At 33.6% G+C, this 17,182-nt stretch overlaps 3 protein-coding genes across 6 annotated transcripts; 1 reads left to right on the top strand and 2 right to left on the bottom strand.

Moving 5' to 3' along the window:
- Window positions 1–1,706: 1,706 nt before the first annotated feature.
- Window positions 1,707–5,954, bottom strand: LOC140873450 (probable pre-mRNA-splicing factor ATP-dependent RNA helicase DEAH2). Of its 3 annotated transcripts, XM_073276565.1 has the most exons (7): window positions 5,350–5,954; window positions 4,835–5,037; window positions 3,643–4,727; window positions 3,100–3,225; window positions 2,776–3,014; window positions 2,548–2,666; window positions 1,707–1,972 (listed from the first exon to the last, which is right to left on the bottom strand). In XM_073276565.1, exons 1-7 carry the CDS (start codon window positions 5,629–5,631, stop codon window positions 1,846–1,848), a joined length of 2,181 nt encoding a protein of 726 aa, XP_073132666.1. In that variant the 5' UTR covers window positions 5,632–5,954; the 3' UTR covers window positions 1,707–1,845. The 3 variants fall into 3 exon arrangements, 2 of the variants coding, with proteins under 2 accessions (XP_073132666.1, XP_073132667.1); XR_012148040.1 differs by lacking the exons at window positions 1,707–1,972; window positions 2,548–2,666 and having other exon boundaries at window positions 2,875–3,014; window positions 3,100–3,325; XM_073276566.1 differs by lacking the exons at window positions 1,707–1,972; window positions 2,548–2,666; window positions 2,776–3,014 and having other exon boundaries at window positions 3,134–3,335.
- Window positions 5,955–7,731: 1,777 nt separating this feature from the next.
- LOC140873485 (large ribosomal subunit protein uL22y) lies at window positions 7,732–9,829 on the bottom strand. The gene is made up of 7 exons (XM_073276617.1): window positions 9,753–9,829; window positions 9,635–9,671; window positions 9,520–9,560; window positions 8,389–8,619; window positions 8,206–8,308; window positions 8,057–8,124; window positions 7,732–7,959 (listed from the first exon to the last, which is right to left on the bottom strand). Exons 1-7 carry the CDS (start codon window positions 9,753–9,755, stop codon window positions 7,918–7,920), a joined length of 525 nt encoding a protein of 174 aa, XP_073132718.1. The 5' UTR covers window positions 9,756–9,829; the 3' UTR covers window positions 7,732–7,917.
- A 5,455-nt stretch (window positions 9,830–15,284) lies between these two features.
- LOC140873490 (flavonoid 3',5'-methyltransferase-like) lies at window positions 15,285–16,749 on the top strand. 2 transcript variants are annotated; one of them, XM_073276629.1, is made up of 5 exons: window positions 15,285–15,410; window positions 15,557–15,642; window positions 15,737–15,881; window positions 15,990–16,121; window positions 16,266–16,743. In XM_073276629.1, the coding sequence occupies exons 1-5, from the start codon at window positions 15,357–15,359 to the stop codon at window positions 16,554–16,556; spliced, it is 708 nt and encodes a 235-aa protein (XP_073132730.1). In that variant the 5' UTR covers window positions 15,285–15,356; the 3' UTR covers window positions 16,557–16,743. The 2 variants fall into 2 exon arrangements, with proteins under 2 accessions (XP_073132730.1, XP_073132731.1); XM_073276630.1 differs by lacking the exon at window positions 15,990–16,121 and having other exon boundaries at window positions 16,266–16,749.
- Window positions 16,750–17,182: the final 433 nt, after the last annotated feature.

Here is a 17,182-nt window from a genome sequence, read left to right as displayed (position 1 = left end):
ATAAAAAGGAAATGAAGACCATAAAACTCGCAATTGTCCGAGATCTACGTATTCGAAAGCATAACAAATACGATGGAAAGAATGAGTTATATTCATTCAAAAGTAAAATGGCTGCAGCAAATTCAAATACAGAATGAACAGAAGATGGAGCATTAGACAGCTAAAAAAGAAAGCAAAAGAGATTAATCGATTATTATTTACCTACGAAATTGGAAAGTAAGCAGAGGTACAAGTCGAAATTGGGAATAATAAATATGGAAATGGATAAGGATTCAGTCAAAGAGTTGGGAGAAAATACAGGAAATGTGAAAGAGGAGAGGAGAGGAGAGGAGGGAATGATGATTATATTTTCTTTTTAATTAAATTCAGTATTTGGACAAGTGGATTTCAATTTTAGTATTTATAGTATGTCTGACTTTGATTTTGAGATTAGTTGACTTTTCATATTGTACACGAAAAACAAAAACCTTTTTTTTTTCTTTTTTTTATTCGTCATATTTTACGTATATTAATAATATCTGATCAAGTTTAAATTCAATGTAGGATAGTCTTCTTCTTCAGTATTTATTTTTTTAGAAAAAAAATAAGCAGTTGTCGAAATAACAAGTCGTAGTCGTCTGTGCGTCTTTTGCTAATGTGGCCACAAATCCAATTATGGACCCATTTTCGGTTTTGTTTTGTTTTTAATTAACCAAAGCATCTCACAAAATTGCGTGGTTAAGAATATCTTTGATTCAGATTATAAAATTGTGGTCTGATAATGCATTGAAAAAGAAAGACAAAAGCGAGTTCGAATATTTAAAATAGTTTGTTTTTTGAAAATGTTTTCAAAGAAAACAAAGGTGAATAGATTAATATCTTTTTTCAACATTGTGTGAGATAAAATTTTTTAACACTATCCCATCACAAAATTTGACTTCATTCCATAATTGTTGGCCAATTATATCAATTTTGATGTCAGTGTGACTAAATCAGTATTTTGCGTAATTTTGAAGGTTGACCGACCTCTCGGGATCGTAAGAAGCCACGCCACATTAAAGTCCCTCAAAAATATAATGAACTCACACAAGGACCAAAATTGATATTTTTATTCACTTCGGCCCAAAAGCATAGCTTTGGCGCTAGCTAGCAAGAACGCGAGTATATCATCCAAAATTTAACGGGTCCATGGTGGGTTGTTATTGAAATTTTCGAGTGTCACTCCGTCCAATACATGTAAGTTAAATTCCTCGTCTTTTACCAAACGCGACACAAAAAGGTAAGTTCAGAGTTGAAAAATTGGAGACTCCATTAGTCCAACAGCAGTAAAAAGTTCAAGAAAGAAGCCATGTACATGCTTACTTCTCTGGTGTCTCCTACGTTGTGCCAGAATTTGTGGCTTCAGAACGCACCTGGGTCTAACCGACTGCGATGCCAGGAATAGACCAACATCAGCTGCTCTGCTAGCTTTTGCCCTTGTCAATCCATCTGCCAACAGGTCATAGAGGAACAAGCTTCTTGTATATATGATTATTATTACTAAAAATTTTGTTTGTATATCATTTATCTATATCATGCCATGTTGGGGTCATGAGCTATCTGCAGTTGAACAATACAAGTACACACATGGTAACTAAATAGTAAATGTGTGGTGTATTACTCACTAACAAAACCGATTCCCATTTAGTCCAGTGATTAATAAACCAGATTAATGCTCATAATCCTAATTATATCAAAATCAATCATAAACAATATGATTAATAACTCAGAATGATCTTATCTTAAAGCTTAAAAGCACAATCAAATATCAACTCAGACGCACTGGGCCAAAATCCTAACAAATCAGCACGTTTACAACTGAATTCATCACTTCCTATTCTTGCCCTCCTCCCTTGAGTTCTCCCGCTTCTTGTATAACTTCTCCAGTTGGCGCTTCGCCTCACAATTCGGGAAATTACTCAGATCATAATAGTGGGGAGCAATATCAATCAACCTGCAATCGTTTTACCAGACAGTGAAGGGACTATCATTTCAGCTGATTCTACAACTCAAATAATAATCTAAATCCAAAATTACTGATCAAAGAATCGATTAATTTCAAATAAAAAATAAGACTACCATTCTGAAAATTGGTCTGGACCTGATCATCTAATTGGTTAGACAATAACATGCAGCTAAAGGTACAATCCGAACGTAGAGATGACACAACAGACTCTTCAAAAGTCATACAACAGGGGCAAACCGTCGTCTACCTCCAGCAGTAACAAAAGATTACTCAGGTAATGCATGGTAAAGCCATGGGTAAAAGAATAACAAGGAGCTTTAACCAAAAGGAAAACAAGCATACGCATAGCCACATGGAAATGCTGACAACCCACATGAACTTTATGTTGCGTTTTTTTGGGACCAATTCTTTTTCCTTGTTTTTTAAGGATGAGAGCCTTCCCATTGACAAAAGAGAACTTTTCCCTTCTTGTTGAGGTATAGCAGCTTGTATTTTTTAGTGTCCACACCCAACAGGAAAACATAAGACAACAAACAAGTCAAATCATAGTAAATAAAACTGACCATTCACCGCGCACATCCGTTACAGTACGAATAAAATTCCTGCTAGTCAGAACGTATTCATTGTAGATAACCCACTCTGGCTTATGGTCCAAGCAATTTGAAGGGTGCAAATGTACAACCTGGAAGTAAAGCAAATGCCATCAGATATATAATACGTACATCAATCGTTTGGGAATGTGCTACATATAGCCCATTATAAAAACAAATAATGCAGTCATGAGCAAATACTTGATTATCTTTTACTGTCAGATAGTGTCCTGTGCGCTCCAAATGGGCAACTTGCATGAAATATCCAGCTAGCATAGCCTTTCTAATATTCACATAGTAATCACGACTATTAAAATCCGTGCTGCATAACTTCAGGTTGAACCTAGCCATTATGCGAGCTAGCTGCTGTCTGACATTGTCCGCAGATTTAAGAGCCCTTTGATTGACAAAATTCTCATAGCACCATTGTGGATCTTCCTCTGTAGATTATCCGGACGGAAATATTAGCACCAATAGGGAAAGAAGGCCAAGGAAAAAAATGAAAAATCAATCAAGCCTACTCACTGTTTTGCTTGTATGCATGATACACATTCAATAGAGTGAGATGATCCCCATCGATGTGACCGAACCGGGCTTTTGCTTCATCTGCAGCCTTTTGCGCCTCCCTAGGCCGGACAAAGCAATTGGGTACTAGAGAAAAAATTGATTATCACAGAGGAGGCCCATGGAAGGTCAGCAGATGCATAGAGGCGAGAAGATACCATTTGCTTCATGAGAGAATACTGAGAAACTGCAACTATCTGCATCAGCATTTACTTAGAAATCTTTGGCACATGCCTAAGGAGGCATGAAACCCAGACAAGACATGCTGATGACACCCTAAGCAGACACTCAAATATTAACCACATACACGAGTGCATCTGCAGTCATGTATGGAGTACAATATTTAAGACAAAAATGCACAGATGTACTTCTATGCATGAAAGAGAACTGAGTATTAACTTCACAAATAGTGAAGGACCAATTCGACCAGAGGAACTACATCTACTATAAATTTATAATTGGGAGAACACCCATGACTAAGACGACAAGAGCAACATTGAATACCTGAAAGCATAGCAGATACTGAAAGAATCTCGTTTGAGCAATTGAATTCTGGGCTGACAACTAGCATTTTCGCCATTTGAGGATCTAATGGAAGTTCACTCATGATTTCACCTAACTTGGTCAAATTTCCATCATCGTCAAGGGCTCCTAAGTAATTCAAGACCTCCAGTGCCCTCATTAGTGTCTCTGGTGCAGGTGGGTCCATAAAATCAAAATGGACCAAATCGTCTATTCCCAGTTTCTTCAAAGTAAGTACTGTATTTGCAAGGTTCGACCGCAGTATCTCTGGATATGTCTGCGCCACAAGATCGTTATGGAAACTTTTTTCAGTATACAGCCTGAAACACTTCCCTGGTTGAGTTCTACCAGCACGCCCTGAACGTTGATGAGCACTAGCCTTTGATATAGGTGAAACCAAGAGAGACTCAACACGAATCCGTGGGTTATATACCTTCTGTTTTGCAAACCCTGGATCTATAACAAAAACTATACCATCAATGGTTAAAGAGGTTTCAGCAATATTTGTAGACACGACAATCTTCCTTCCTGGTGGACCACCCTCCACCACTGGAGGTGGTGCAGCTTCAAAAATCTTCTGCTGCATAGCTGGAGGAAGGGTCGAGTATAGTGGCACTATTTTGACTGGTCCAACTTGATCTCCAATGTTGGCTATTTCTTTTGTCATTTTGCGACATGCATCTTCAATTTCCTCTTCTCCTGTTAAAAACACAAGTATATCCCCAGGACCTTCAAACGTGTGTATCTGAATGACAGTCTTAATAGCGGCTTCCAGGTAATCTCTTTCAGGATCCTGTGTGTAAAAAATCTCAACTGGGTGAAGCCTTCCCGGGACTTTCATTAGTGGTGCACCATTAAAATAACCCTGAAATTTTTCAGCCTCAAGCGTAGCACTCATGACTACTAGCTTCAAGTCAGGCCTATTTTTCAGCACTTCCTTCAGAAGCCCAAAAAGAACATCTGTTGCCAAAGTTCTCTCATGAGCCTCATCAAGTATGATCACTTTGTATCTCTCCAAGAGTGGATCAGTCATTGCTTCTCTCAGAAGCATACCATCAGTTAAGTACCTAATAAATAAAAGAATGCATATCATGAAATTAGTGCAATAAAGCCATGGCAATAAAAAAAGACAGGATAAGAAGCAAAAATGTATTCATTGATTAAAAAAACTTACTTCAAAACTGTTCTAGCACTGCTGCAGTCTTCAAAACGAATACTATAGCCTACCTCCTCCCCAATAGTTACATCCATCTCTTCAGCCACTCTTCTTGAAACAGACATTGCAGCCACTCTCCGAGGCTGGGTGCATCCAACCATGAACTTCTTACGCTTATCAGGAGACTCTATCTCTACTGCTTCCAGAACAAACTGAGGAATCTGCAAAGAGGAACAAATTCAATCAAGAAGCTCAAACAATTAATTAAATAAAGGGGCAGCTTTAGTAAACATTCAAATGTCGTAATAAATATGCAACAGATGGAAGAAAAAATCCATATATAATATTATTAACTAAATATCGATTTAAGTTGATATGCCATCACAAAGCACCACCGCAAAAAAGGAGTCACTACTCACCTCCTCCCCGTAATTAATTTCAACTGTTAACTACTACCATCTAACTTGATTTTCCAGCTGCCGTAACTCGTAACAGAGAAATGGTTATGGATAATTACGTGTATGAACACTGACCTGAGTGGTTTTACCGCTGCCAGTTTCCCCAACAAGAACTAGGGCTTGATTAGCTTTAAGCGCCTTCAAGAACTCATCTTTCTGATGCCATACGGGGAGGGACTTCCTTTTATCTAGAATCTCGTGATATCTCTGAGAGAGAGGCCTTCCATTCCACCGGTTAATTGTCGAAGCAGAAGAAGTCATTCCATCAATTCCATTGGCTTTGGAGATCTTCGCCGACACCGATGCCTCGTCCACCACATCAAACAGGCTTACCTTCCTTTTCCTCTCTGTTCCCATCTACCTAGTGTTCTTCTCCAATTACAAGGCTGAATCAATATATCCTTTTTTCACCCCGAATCAACAGTTAAAACCGGGAGCTAATGCAACATTCGACGGACTGATTAATGCACGGTTAGGAACAAGAAGCTGATGGATATATCGGTCGCGGTTTGAGTTAAAGACCGGCAATTGGTGTAAAGGCGCGGGCTGCCGGTGGCCGGCGCTGAGATGGAGTAGGAGGCCGGAGGAGAGGTGGTCCAGGTGGCTGGGTGGGTGAGACTGCGCAGGTTGGGGAGGGAGACTTTTCTTATCGATTTAGGGCTTGGAGGGTTTTGGCCTCTTCGTCTCACGTTCGGTGTATATATATGTATGAATAGATATTATACGAAGAGGTTTGTCATAAAATTTTAAGCCCTAATCCTCCCTATTATTTAATGAAAATTTATGAAAGTTTTTTCTCTTGTATATAATAAAAAAATTAAAAAGAGTCACATATGATACACATCGCATGCGTTTAACGGTTTAGTACATGCCGCCCGCAGGATACTATCCTGCAGGTGATGTGTAACTTCATGATTGGTCAAATTAGTGGGGCATATGTGGGGCCCATTGATTTTAACCAGTCATAAGTCGTCACGTCACCCGCAGAGCACTACCCTGCGGGTAGCATCTACTCAACCGCGTTTAACCTAGTAAATAAAACGACGTGAATAAAAAATTTAGGAGAGTAAGAATAAAGAAATACACGAAGTGGAATGAAATTGGAAGTATTTTTTTAGTATAATTTTTTAATTAGAGATGGTAATGATATCTATAGAATTAAATGAGTATTTTATAAGTTAAAATATGTAACTTGAGATCACTGTTATTATTGACTAACCAAATCATTTTGTATAGGTATCTCACGTTTTATATATAATAGTAATTCGATGCACGTGTTATTTAGTTATGTAATCGATTTTTGTGGCCAATATTTTTTTTAAAATGTGTGTATTACGACTTGCTAGTATAGTACATATTTTACGCACAATGATTTTAGTGATCAAATTACTCGAGAGTTACAAGATTTTATTTTCCCATGCCAACACAAATTTTACGAACATAATTGAGAAAATAAATCTCATATTTCATATTTATTCAAGCCATTCAATAATTCGTTGTCCATCCTTCCAAAATCCAAAACTTAGTTTTTTTTTCATTGTTTTTTAAAAAATATATTTTTTACAATTTTTAAAATCACGCAACTCATGCATAAAAATATATTATACATGTACACCGTGCAGATGTCAAAATACTGATATTTATTTAAGAATCGTAATTTCAATTTATTAAAAAGTATAATTTAATTAAATGAATCTGTACATCACATCACAAAGATGAGCATATTAGAAACTCTTAAAATCTGGGGTTGTGAAGTTTCTACCATTTATTTCATTCTACGTGTAAAATAATATATGAAAATAATGTCATAGTTATTTACTTCTTTAAATATATATATGTAAATGAATATATAAAAAATTTGTGAGATAATTAGCTGAAAAAATAATTAGCAATTTTTAGTGGCAGTTTTCTTTTCTTTTTAATAAATTTTGAATAAAATAAATAATAGTAAAAGTTAACTGCAATTTTGATGTGGTTACCAAAAAAATTACTCTACGTGCTCTTCTTATAAAAGAGAGTATAGAAGAATATACACGTTTTTAAAATGACAAACTCCCAAGATCCCGAAATTAAAAGTTCCTTTTGTGTTTTCACCTTCAACATATTCGATGTCATCTCGATACATATCATTTATTTGAGCTCATTTGAATGGAGGTAGAACAGAAATGAGGAAAATAAAATAATAGATAGATAGAAATAAATAAATAAATAAATATACATGATCCCACTTCATTATTTTCACCAAATCCAGGGAACAAAGAAAGCTAGCGCATATACATTCCGATGGTCAATAATCGGCAGTAATTCTCATTCTCCCACCCCCCGTCAATCGTCATACAATATATCAAGAAGAGAAGAATGCCGACAAAAGAATCCAAATCCTAAATTCACAAAGGTGGATCACACACAAACATGCTAAACTCTATCTAGTTGCATATGAAGATTTGGTTCAAACGGTAAAATCAAAGTCAATTTCTTTCATGAGATTAAGAGTTATAAAATTGCGTTCGGACATCCAACAAATGCAGGACGACTCACCTCAACCAATTTTCTCCAAATATGAAAATAAAACGACTTCTTGTCTCTAAAAACGAAGGACTTCAAAATTTTTAATGAATCCATCTTACATCTTTCACCGACAACTCAAGCCTTCCTAGGTTTGCTAGTAGCCAACTGTGATTCAGGCTGCAAAACAAACAAGAAAATGATGGGATCATCGATGAATATTCCAGTTCGTAGCAATGAACTCTTTGATCCGCTCAAAATAATTCATTATACTCACCTCTTTCTTGACTGGCTCTTCCTTTTCCGAAAGAATCAGTTCAATGTGGCAGGGAGATGACATGTAGGCTGTCAACGGCAACTTATTATTAGTTCAAACAAGTTTCTTTGGACGACACAATTGAATAAATAAATATTATGTCGACATACGGTTTATTCTTCCATGAGCACGGTATGTGCGGCGCCTTTGCTTTTGAGCCTGGTTAACTTGAATGTGAGATATGAAAAGCGCATCCACATCCAGGCCTTTAACCTGACATATATCTTCAATTATTACTTCTTAATGACCCAAGTGCAACACGAATCACTAAAAAAACGTTAAACCAAACGTACCTCCGCATTACTTTCTGCATTTTTCAGTAAATCCAAGATGAACTTGGCAGATTTCACAGGCCAGCGACCCTGTCCATTAGAATGCCTGTTCTTTGCCTGAGCAGTTCGCCCAACACCACGACAGAAGCGAGTGAAAGGAATGGCCTGCTTGTGGGTAAGCACATCCTCCAAATATCTCTTGGCCTTGGACAGTGGCAGCTTTCTGATGGCATGTGCAGTCTCCCTAGTGTTCTAGGTAAATGCCAAAAGATAATGTTAATTAATTTCTTAGATTGCAATGGAGAAAACTAGATTGCACCAAAAAATTTTCCGACGGCATCGATTAGAAAAACTCTTGTTTTAGTAAAGAACTGTGATCCACAGGCAACGTAGGAAAACAATAGCACATAATCTCTTCTTCGAAAAAAAACTTCAAGGTAACAGTCGCATGCTCCCTCACGCTTTACTCCTTGCTCACGACGGTTTTGGTTGCAGTTTTTGAGAAATTTCGACTGAGCTTTACAGTTTTACTTCTTTAACTGTAAGGGCAATGGACGAGGTAAACCTCACAACTTCTGAGGTCATAAAGCTGGTCGATTTAGTTAGTCAAAAGGTATATAAACATACTCAGAACCTTTCATTTTCAATTATTAAAATTAAATAGGATTTGAACTTCAATTGTGAAAAATCTATAAGTTAAATTGTCTGGTACGTTCCAAACTTCTTCGAAGATAGGTTTATGGCTCTGGTAACTGGAAACCAACTGCAAGTTTTTGGTTTGGGGTTTTAGATTCACGGTTAAGTAGCCAAAAAATGTGAAATTCATGCAAGCAGTAGAACATGGAGCATTATAGATGTAGCATTTTCACTGAATCATTAATCAGTGCACGTGGATATGTTAAGTAAAGAATCAAATTTTACAGTTCATTTGCTATGAGCCTTAGTATAGCATCATCTACTGAACAAATTAAAACAAGCATGAGGGAATTTATGAGCGTAATGTCGACTGATCAGAAATGGCAATAGATCCCTGCTTTTCTCAAAGAGTAGTATTTAAATTATGTGAAATAAAACAAAGGAGCAGCCAATGAAAAACACGAGAAAGTCAAGTAAAGACATCAAACAGGTGCATAAAATTAACATGTAAGGTACCTTGAAATGAACTCTGAGATCGGATCCCCTAGCCTTGCAAGCTGCAACATATTATATAACAAAAACCATATGAAAATTAAGCACCCAAAAAATCGACCAGAAAAACGAAACCTACATTTAGTAGAGTTGTCGGGCTCTCTCGAGTACTTCACCTATAAATTAAGAAAAAAAAGTTTAAAAGGTGAAATCCAATTACGAAATAGCAGTGGTTTGTGAAGGAAGAGCAATGATACCATTGTTGCCGGTGCTTCCGCGGCGGAGGGTAAAGAACAAAGATGGTGTAATTTCCGGGGTTTTTAGGAGAAGAATAGATTATAAACCCTAAAGGGGCCGTAATGGGCTTCGATAAGGGTTGTGTGTGTGGTGGGCTCTTGTTCTTCTTCTGGGCTTCAATATAAACTCAAATATCAGTTACCACAACTTACCGTCCGTGATCAGTTTTAAATAATTTTTTTATGGTGCCCAACACTATATGTCCACTTCATATCCACCATGTACAATAGATGAGTTGACTGGTATAATAGATGATTTGACTTGTACATGGTGGGCATGAAGTGGGCATATAATGTTGGGCACCATAAAAAAACTTTAGTTTTAAATATTATTATTATTACATAATACATATGATGATGTGAAGATGGAACCGCTATCTTTTGGTAATAATCGCGAAAAATCATTCATAATTTTTTTTATTCAATCTTATATTTATTTTGTCATATTATTTATCTATCTATTAAATATTTATATTACAATCCATCAATCGAATCATTAATTATTTATTTCACATCAATCCAATCATTAAATTTAAAGTACTATACTAACTTTAATAAATAATATTATTCAAATTTTCTTAATTTTTAGAAGGACAAAATGTTAATCTATAATCTTATTTAAAATTTCATCAATCATTAAAACAAATACACTGCGTAAATCCTAGCGTTCTACTCATTCGAAAAAGTATTGATAGAAAATATCAAAATCATGATCATTAATTAGTTATAGTACTTCATCAACTCGAACATGTATTAATCAATCCAAAAATTCTTAATACTTACACTATTAATAAAGCAAGAGTTTGTAATATAACTAACGTTTGGTGAATTTTTTTTCAATATCAAAAAATTGCCCCGATTAGTTTTTTTTTTTTACTTAATTTTTTTTTTATTTCCTGTTTTTTTCTTACTAAAATCGACAAAATCATCCAAAATAGAAAAGTTGGCCAATAATTATAATCAATTTTATTGTTTTATTTGTATAGAATAATCTATTGAATTTATTTTATCTTTTACGTGGAAATGTATTTTGTGTGTGAAGATTATTAATATATATATATATATATAGTCATGATCCACTGCACCAGTGTGCAGGGATTTTGTGTGCACCGCGGGATATTCGCGCAAACATCTAAAAAAAAAATCAGATGTTCGCGTTTCAGATGTTCACGCGAACATCACAGGGTGCACACAAAATCTCTGCACACCAGTGTGCAGGGGAACAAAATTATATATATATATATATATATATATATATATATATATATATTAAGTGGTGATCAAGTCAATCAAATTAAAGTGCTGGCTGGCCAAATTGAAATGATCAGTGATCCAATCACACCTATGAGCGATTTATTACTGTTTTTTAAAAGTCAAAACCTATTATGATCAGTTCACCAAACTCCAGCGTGAAGTTGGGTAGTTGTGTTGCAACTTGTGATCTATTAATTGAGTAAGTATGGATATGCAATATTTATTTTTATTTTTAATTTATTTAGGGAAGTATGGAACAAAAGTTCAATATTCTTGGATTCAATTATTCAAATCACACTTGTATGAATAATATCTTTACTATTTTATAAAACTTGAGTCACCTTTAATTTTAAAATCATTTTGGTACGTTTTGATGACCCCAAAATATATTTACCATTTAACTTTTGGTGGTTATTTAAAGTTTTATATATTTACATTTAAAAAAGGATAAAAATAGGTAAAAAAACAAAAACGAAAAAAAAAATATCTTGCATTTTGAAAACTGCATTCTATCACATTATTAACAACTGCACTCACTTCTCCTAAGTTGAAAAAAACTGCAATCAATTTGGTTATGTCATATTCACCACACACATAGCGTGTGCATCATTTGCTATTTAGATAGAAAATTCCCCGATACACCTGTCCGTACGTACAAAAAAATAATTATGAGACATGGCTTCTAATACAGTATTTTAATTAATATACGTAAAAATTAAAAGAGTTGATAAATTGTATAATCGATCATGGATGGATGGACTGATATAAATTGAGTAGAAAATGAAGTGATATGCTCCCTCAAATCGAAAGTTGTGTTTTGAGTATATGTATACATGCCAACAACGTCACTCACTAATTAATTAAAATATTTGGGATCCAAATAATTATGTAATTAATTAAATTAAGATCCACGTGATCAGGAACAACAAAATGCATATATGTTGAATTAAGATTACCCGCGGGTCTAATCAGACTCACCTTAATTGGTATGGATCAGATCTCGGGTAATTCGATCTTACAAATGGGGTATCAAAGTCATTGATTGGCCAATTTTATGTGGGCCCCACATGATTTTATGTGGAGCCCGTTGGACTATTTATCGAATTACCCCAGATCTCGATTGAGTTACTGTTCAAAATGTGAGCCAATGAGTCAAAAAATTCAATTAATAAAGTGCACATAAATGATTTTTTATTGGATGAAAAAGTGAACGGTGTGAGTAAATTATTATTTTTTTAAAAAAAAATAGCTATTATTGTAAATTTAGTGGCTGAATTAAATTAAAACTATAAATATGACAAAGTTGAGAAGGAGCTAGTATATATGGCCCTAATAATTAAGTTACAACATTGTTACGGATAATCATCATCATGATAATTAATTGCATGGATTATACACACATAAATCAATTAAGTTACAACATTGTTACGGATAATCATCATCATGATAATTAATTGCATGGATTATACACACATAAATCTATTAACCTCTGTACTAATTAATTTTTTCAAGAAAGAACAATATAATCTTTCTTTTATATTTATCGAATATTTTGATAATTTTTTTATTACTTGAATGAGTTTTTCGCTCTAGCTAACCCAGATATATTTCATATTGAGAGAATCGATGTTTTATGTCCTGATATCACAAATGGTTTGACATAATAAATGTAATTAATTAATGCATATTTTTTCATTTGTAGAACATGATGGTATATTTAAATATTAAAATGTTGGGGAGAAAACATATATATATATTGACTATTAAGAAGTGTTAAATATTAGCTTAAACTTTGATACCATCATGATTAATTAGTTCATAGCACAACCATTGCTTTGACGTGCAAGAAAGTGTCATTCCCTCTTGCAATTACGGAATCATGGGTTTCTTAATTATTAATAAGTAAAGCTGTGATAGATTCTTTTATCTACTTAATTTTTTTAAAAAAATCTTAAAAAAATAAAACTGAAATGTAATATTTTTTATAAAATGTGCGACCATAACTATATCTTTAATTAATTAATTAAAATTTAATTATATATATTGACGCGTAGCATACGAGCTGGAGCTGGATCGATACTAGTAATTAATTATGGATCGATGCTAGCTAGTAATCAGAAGATATGAATATTGCTGCTGACGGATCCCATCCATTACCATTATCACCTTAATTAAGACGAAGCATTATTCATGCATATATTTTTTTAATAGAGAAAAGTACTCATAAAAATTACAAATTTGATTTTGTATGTTATCTCTCTGTGATTTTGCACATCCAATATGCATATTGTATAACAAACAGTGTCACACCAAAAATGAATGAAATTGAGGGGGAAAAAAGAGATTCAATATTAACCGAAACTCGACAACATAAAAAATATATAAGTCAAAAATCACAATTTAATTCCTTGAAGAAAAATCACGGAGTAATATAAATTTAAAATAATCCAAGCTAAGTATATATATCATTTGCTGTTTTGATTTCTCAGTACGTTCCATTTCAAAAACTCGAATCACCTCAATTTCTCTCTTAGGACTTGATTTATATATATATATATATATATATATATATATATATATATATATATATATATATATATATATATAGAGTTTTGCTATCCTGCCCACCCATCGTGCCCACCTAATGGGCCCACCATGACGTGACACTCAACTATTGGATGTGATGAATTGTGCGTCCAATAGTTGAGTGCCACCTCATGGTGGGCACATTAGGTGGGCACGATGGGTGGGCAGGATAGCAAAACTCTATATATATATATATATATATATTCACAAAACTGGACCAAATCGTGGGAATATCTAAGAATGATTTTGAGATGCAGTTCTTGAGGCGGCATCGGTGGGGAATAGTCATCTCTACTCTGTCTAAAGGCAATAAAATAAGAAATAATAAAGTTATTAATTAGTAATTCGTTTTATGAGTAGTACTATAAGTTAATGGAGTAGATCTATTATAATAATTTTTTTTCGGACGAGTTTGTTACACATCATTTGATCGAGTGTTATTTATTGAACTAGTGTAAATGCAGGTACGTATTGCGTTAATCCGTAACATAGCAAATGCAAATTCCATTAAAAAAAACTAGAATTATTCAGCAGCCCGTATTATATATAAATTAATTTGGACAAACATATATATAATTATAGCAAAGGAATCATAACTAATTATTCTCTCGCTTTTCAATTATTATTCACATTATAAAACAAATCCCAAGTCACCATTCATGCTGATGCATGCACTTTTAGTATAAAATGAATTGATGTATAAAAAAAGAGGGAATTTTGAATTTGATGAAAGATAACTTGGAGAATATGATAAATCAATTCAAATTCGAAAAATGATCATATCTTACATTTTTAATTAAAATTTACAGTATGTGTGAAGAGTACGTACTTGATATATCGTGTGATTTTAAAAGACATGAATTGAGTATTGGATTGGACATGTACGTATATTGGTTAAAATGAAATTATGAATGGATGTTGCAGGCTGAATATAATTAAGAAGCGAAATTTGATTTTGCATTAATTAGTATATACAATATTAATAATTCAAAATACACACATGAAAAAACTATTACATGGATGATGATACTTCACCAAACTCCAACGTGAAGTTTGGTAGTTGCGCACTGATGATTACAATTTTCCACTCCGATCCCCTTAATTATTAACACTATATATATATATACATATACATATATATGTGTGTGCGTGAATTAATTAAGCATGTGTAAGTTGCATATATACATATTAATTTTGGTGAACAATTCTTCATAGTTTGCTAAACTACCCTCACCCAATATATAAATTATAATTATATATATATATATATATATATATATATATATATATATATATTATCATTGACTGACTGATACAATATTATTTATATATAAATTAATTAATGGATTACTAATTAAATTATTAAAAAAATAGATAGTTTATTTAATTTAAACGCGTTAAATTCGATCGATCGGATACCTCTTCTTCTAATCACATCCCATTATCCAAATGAGGAGTTCGATCTCTTACATATTGATTATATATTTTAAACATCTAATTTATATAAATACTTCATTCCCACATGCAATTATTAAATTAAATATAAAAATATATAAACGCAATAACATTATAATTTATTTGGTCACCTAGCTGTCTAGATCTATAAATTGGGCCAAACTTGTATGCATAACCAAGAATTTGCATTTCCATATATTCAAATTAAGATCGATATATATATAGTACCCCTTGGCTAGCTGTTACTTAGCTACTTTCAAACTTTCGAAGATGAAAGAAAAGTATGATCATCCCACCATTCTACAAAGCCATGCACTTTCCAAGGTGATTTTGATATATATTGAGAATATCTAAGTATCTATAAGCTGCTAGATCATTAATTTAATTCGAAAGCATGCATATATATTATGATGGAATGATCATTTCCTTTTTCATGATGAAATATATATATATATGGATGTTGGGTGCAGTACATTTTGAGAACATTTGCATACCCGAGAGAACATGAACAACTGGAGGCAATAAGGATGGCCACCGTTGAAAAGTACAGCTACATGTATGTATATATGATTATTAGTATTATTTCATCAATTCATCGATCATATATATATTTATATATAGATATATATGAGATATGATGGTGCATGCAGGAGCGCGATGAGTGTGTCTGCGGACGTAGGATTATTCATATCGATGCTAGTGAAAATCATGAATGCCAAGAAAACCATAGAAGTTGGGGTTTTTACTGGTTACTCTCTTCTGGCCACTGCTCTTGCACTTCCTCATGATGGCAAAGTGAGTACTAGTGACTATACTCAAATGATCGATATATGTATGTATGGGGGAATCTTAATTTTTTAACTAATTTTGATTTATATATATATATATATATATATATATTAGATAATGGCTATTGACATAGACCGGGAAGCATATGAGACGGGATTGCCATCTATTCAAAAGGCCAAAGTGGAGGACAAAATTCAATTCATTCAGTCTGATGCTAATCAAGTTCTCAAGGAACTTTTTGCCAAAGTATATATATTATACATATATATGTCAAATATATATATATATATATATAATTAAATGTAGTATACAATTAAGTAATTATTTGATATGTCCATAATATATATATTTGTATAACGTACGTTGCATCATATGGTACTGGTGGTGCAGGGTGAAGAAGGCGCATTTGATTTTGCATTTGTTGATGCTGATAAACCAAACTACATAAACTACCACGAACAACTGTTGAAATTGATCAAAATCGGAGGGATAATTGCCTACGACAACACCCTGTGGGGTGGATCAGTAGTAGAAACCGATGAGGATCGAGTTGTGAGCTTTTTGAAGGAGTGGAGAAATTCGATCATGGAATTCAACGATTTCTTGGCAAAAGATTCTCGAATTGAATTAGTTCTTCTTTCCATTGGAGATGGGCTCACTCTATGCAGACGTCTCAATTAGACTACTCATGATCATAATTCATATTATCTTAATTTGGCACTACTATTTCTCTATATATGTTCATCTTTTCATGTTTGTTTCTATTTCATCGTACGTATTGTTGGGTTGTTTTTATTTGAATCAATAAATATGATCAGACATTCGAGTTCTATTTACTACTGATAATTTAATTAATATATTTCATTGCCAATTTGATGGCTCATTGCTTGGCACGTAACACGTTATGCACTCTCACACACTTCTCCTTTGTCTTGGATTGAAGGTGTCTTTCTTTCATGGATTGTGGATGTAGCTCTCTTGATTTATTTGCTTATAAAAAAATAAATATCAACATTTTTATGTATTAAATAAATGTTATGTTTATTATTGCCCTTTTAATTTTTTTTTTTATTTTTTTAAAAAAAACTTTATTAGATAAAGTAAATCAAATTTCTCCCTCCCTCGTGAATGGAAATTCAACTCTTGAATACGAACTTTCATCAAGTAAGTCTATACATCCATCCGGCCGGCGCAAAAGTTCAACCCATACTTCCTATTTCCCAATTATGCGTGAAAAACCAATAAACCGTTTTGTTGAGTTTCCACTGAAAATGATTAAAACAGTAAGCAAACATATTGTATTTTGG

The sequence above is a fragment of the Henckelia pumila genome, unplaced genomic scaffold, assembly GCF_033568475.1.
Source record: "Henckelia pumila isolate YLH828 unplaced genomic scaffold, ASM3356847v2 CTG_601:::fragment_2:::debris, whole genome shotgun sequence".
Classification (NCBI taxonomy): domain Eukaryota; kingdom Viridiplantae; phylum Streptophyta; class Magnoliopsida; order Lamiales; family Gesneriaceae; genus Henckelia; species Henckelia pumila.
Note: the sequence above shows the minus strand (reverse complement) of the source record. Positions and strands in the feature narration are given on the sequence as shown.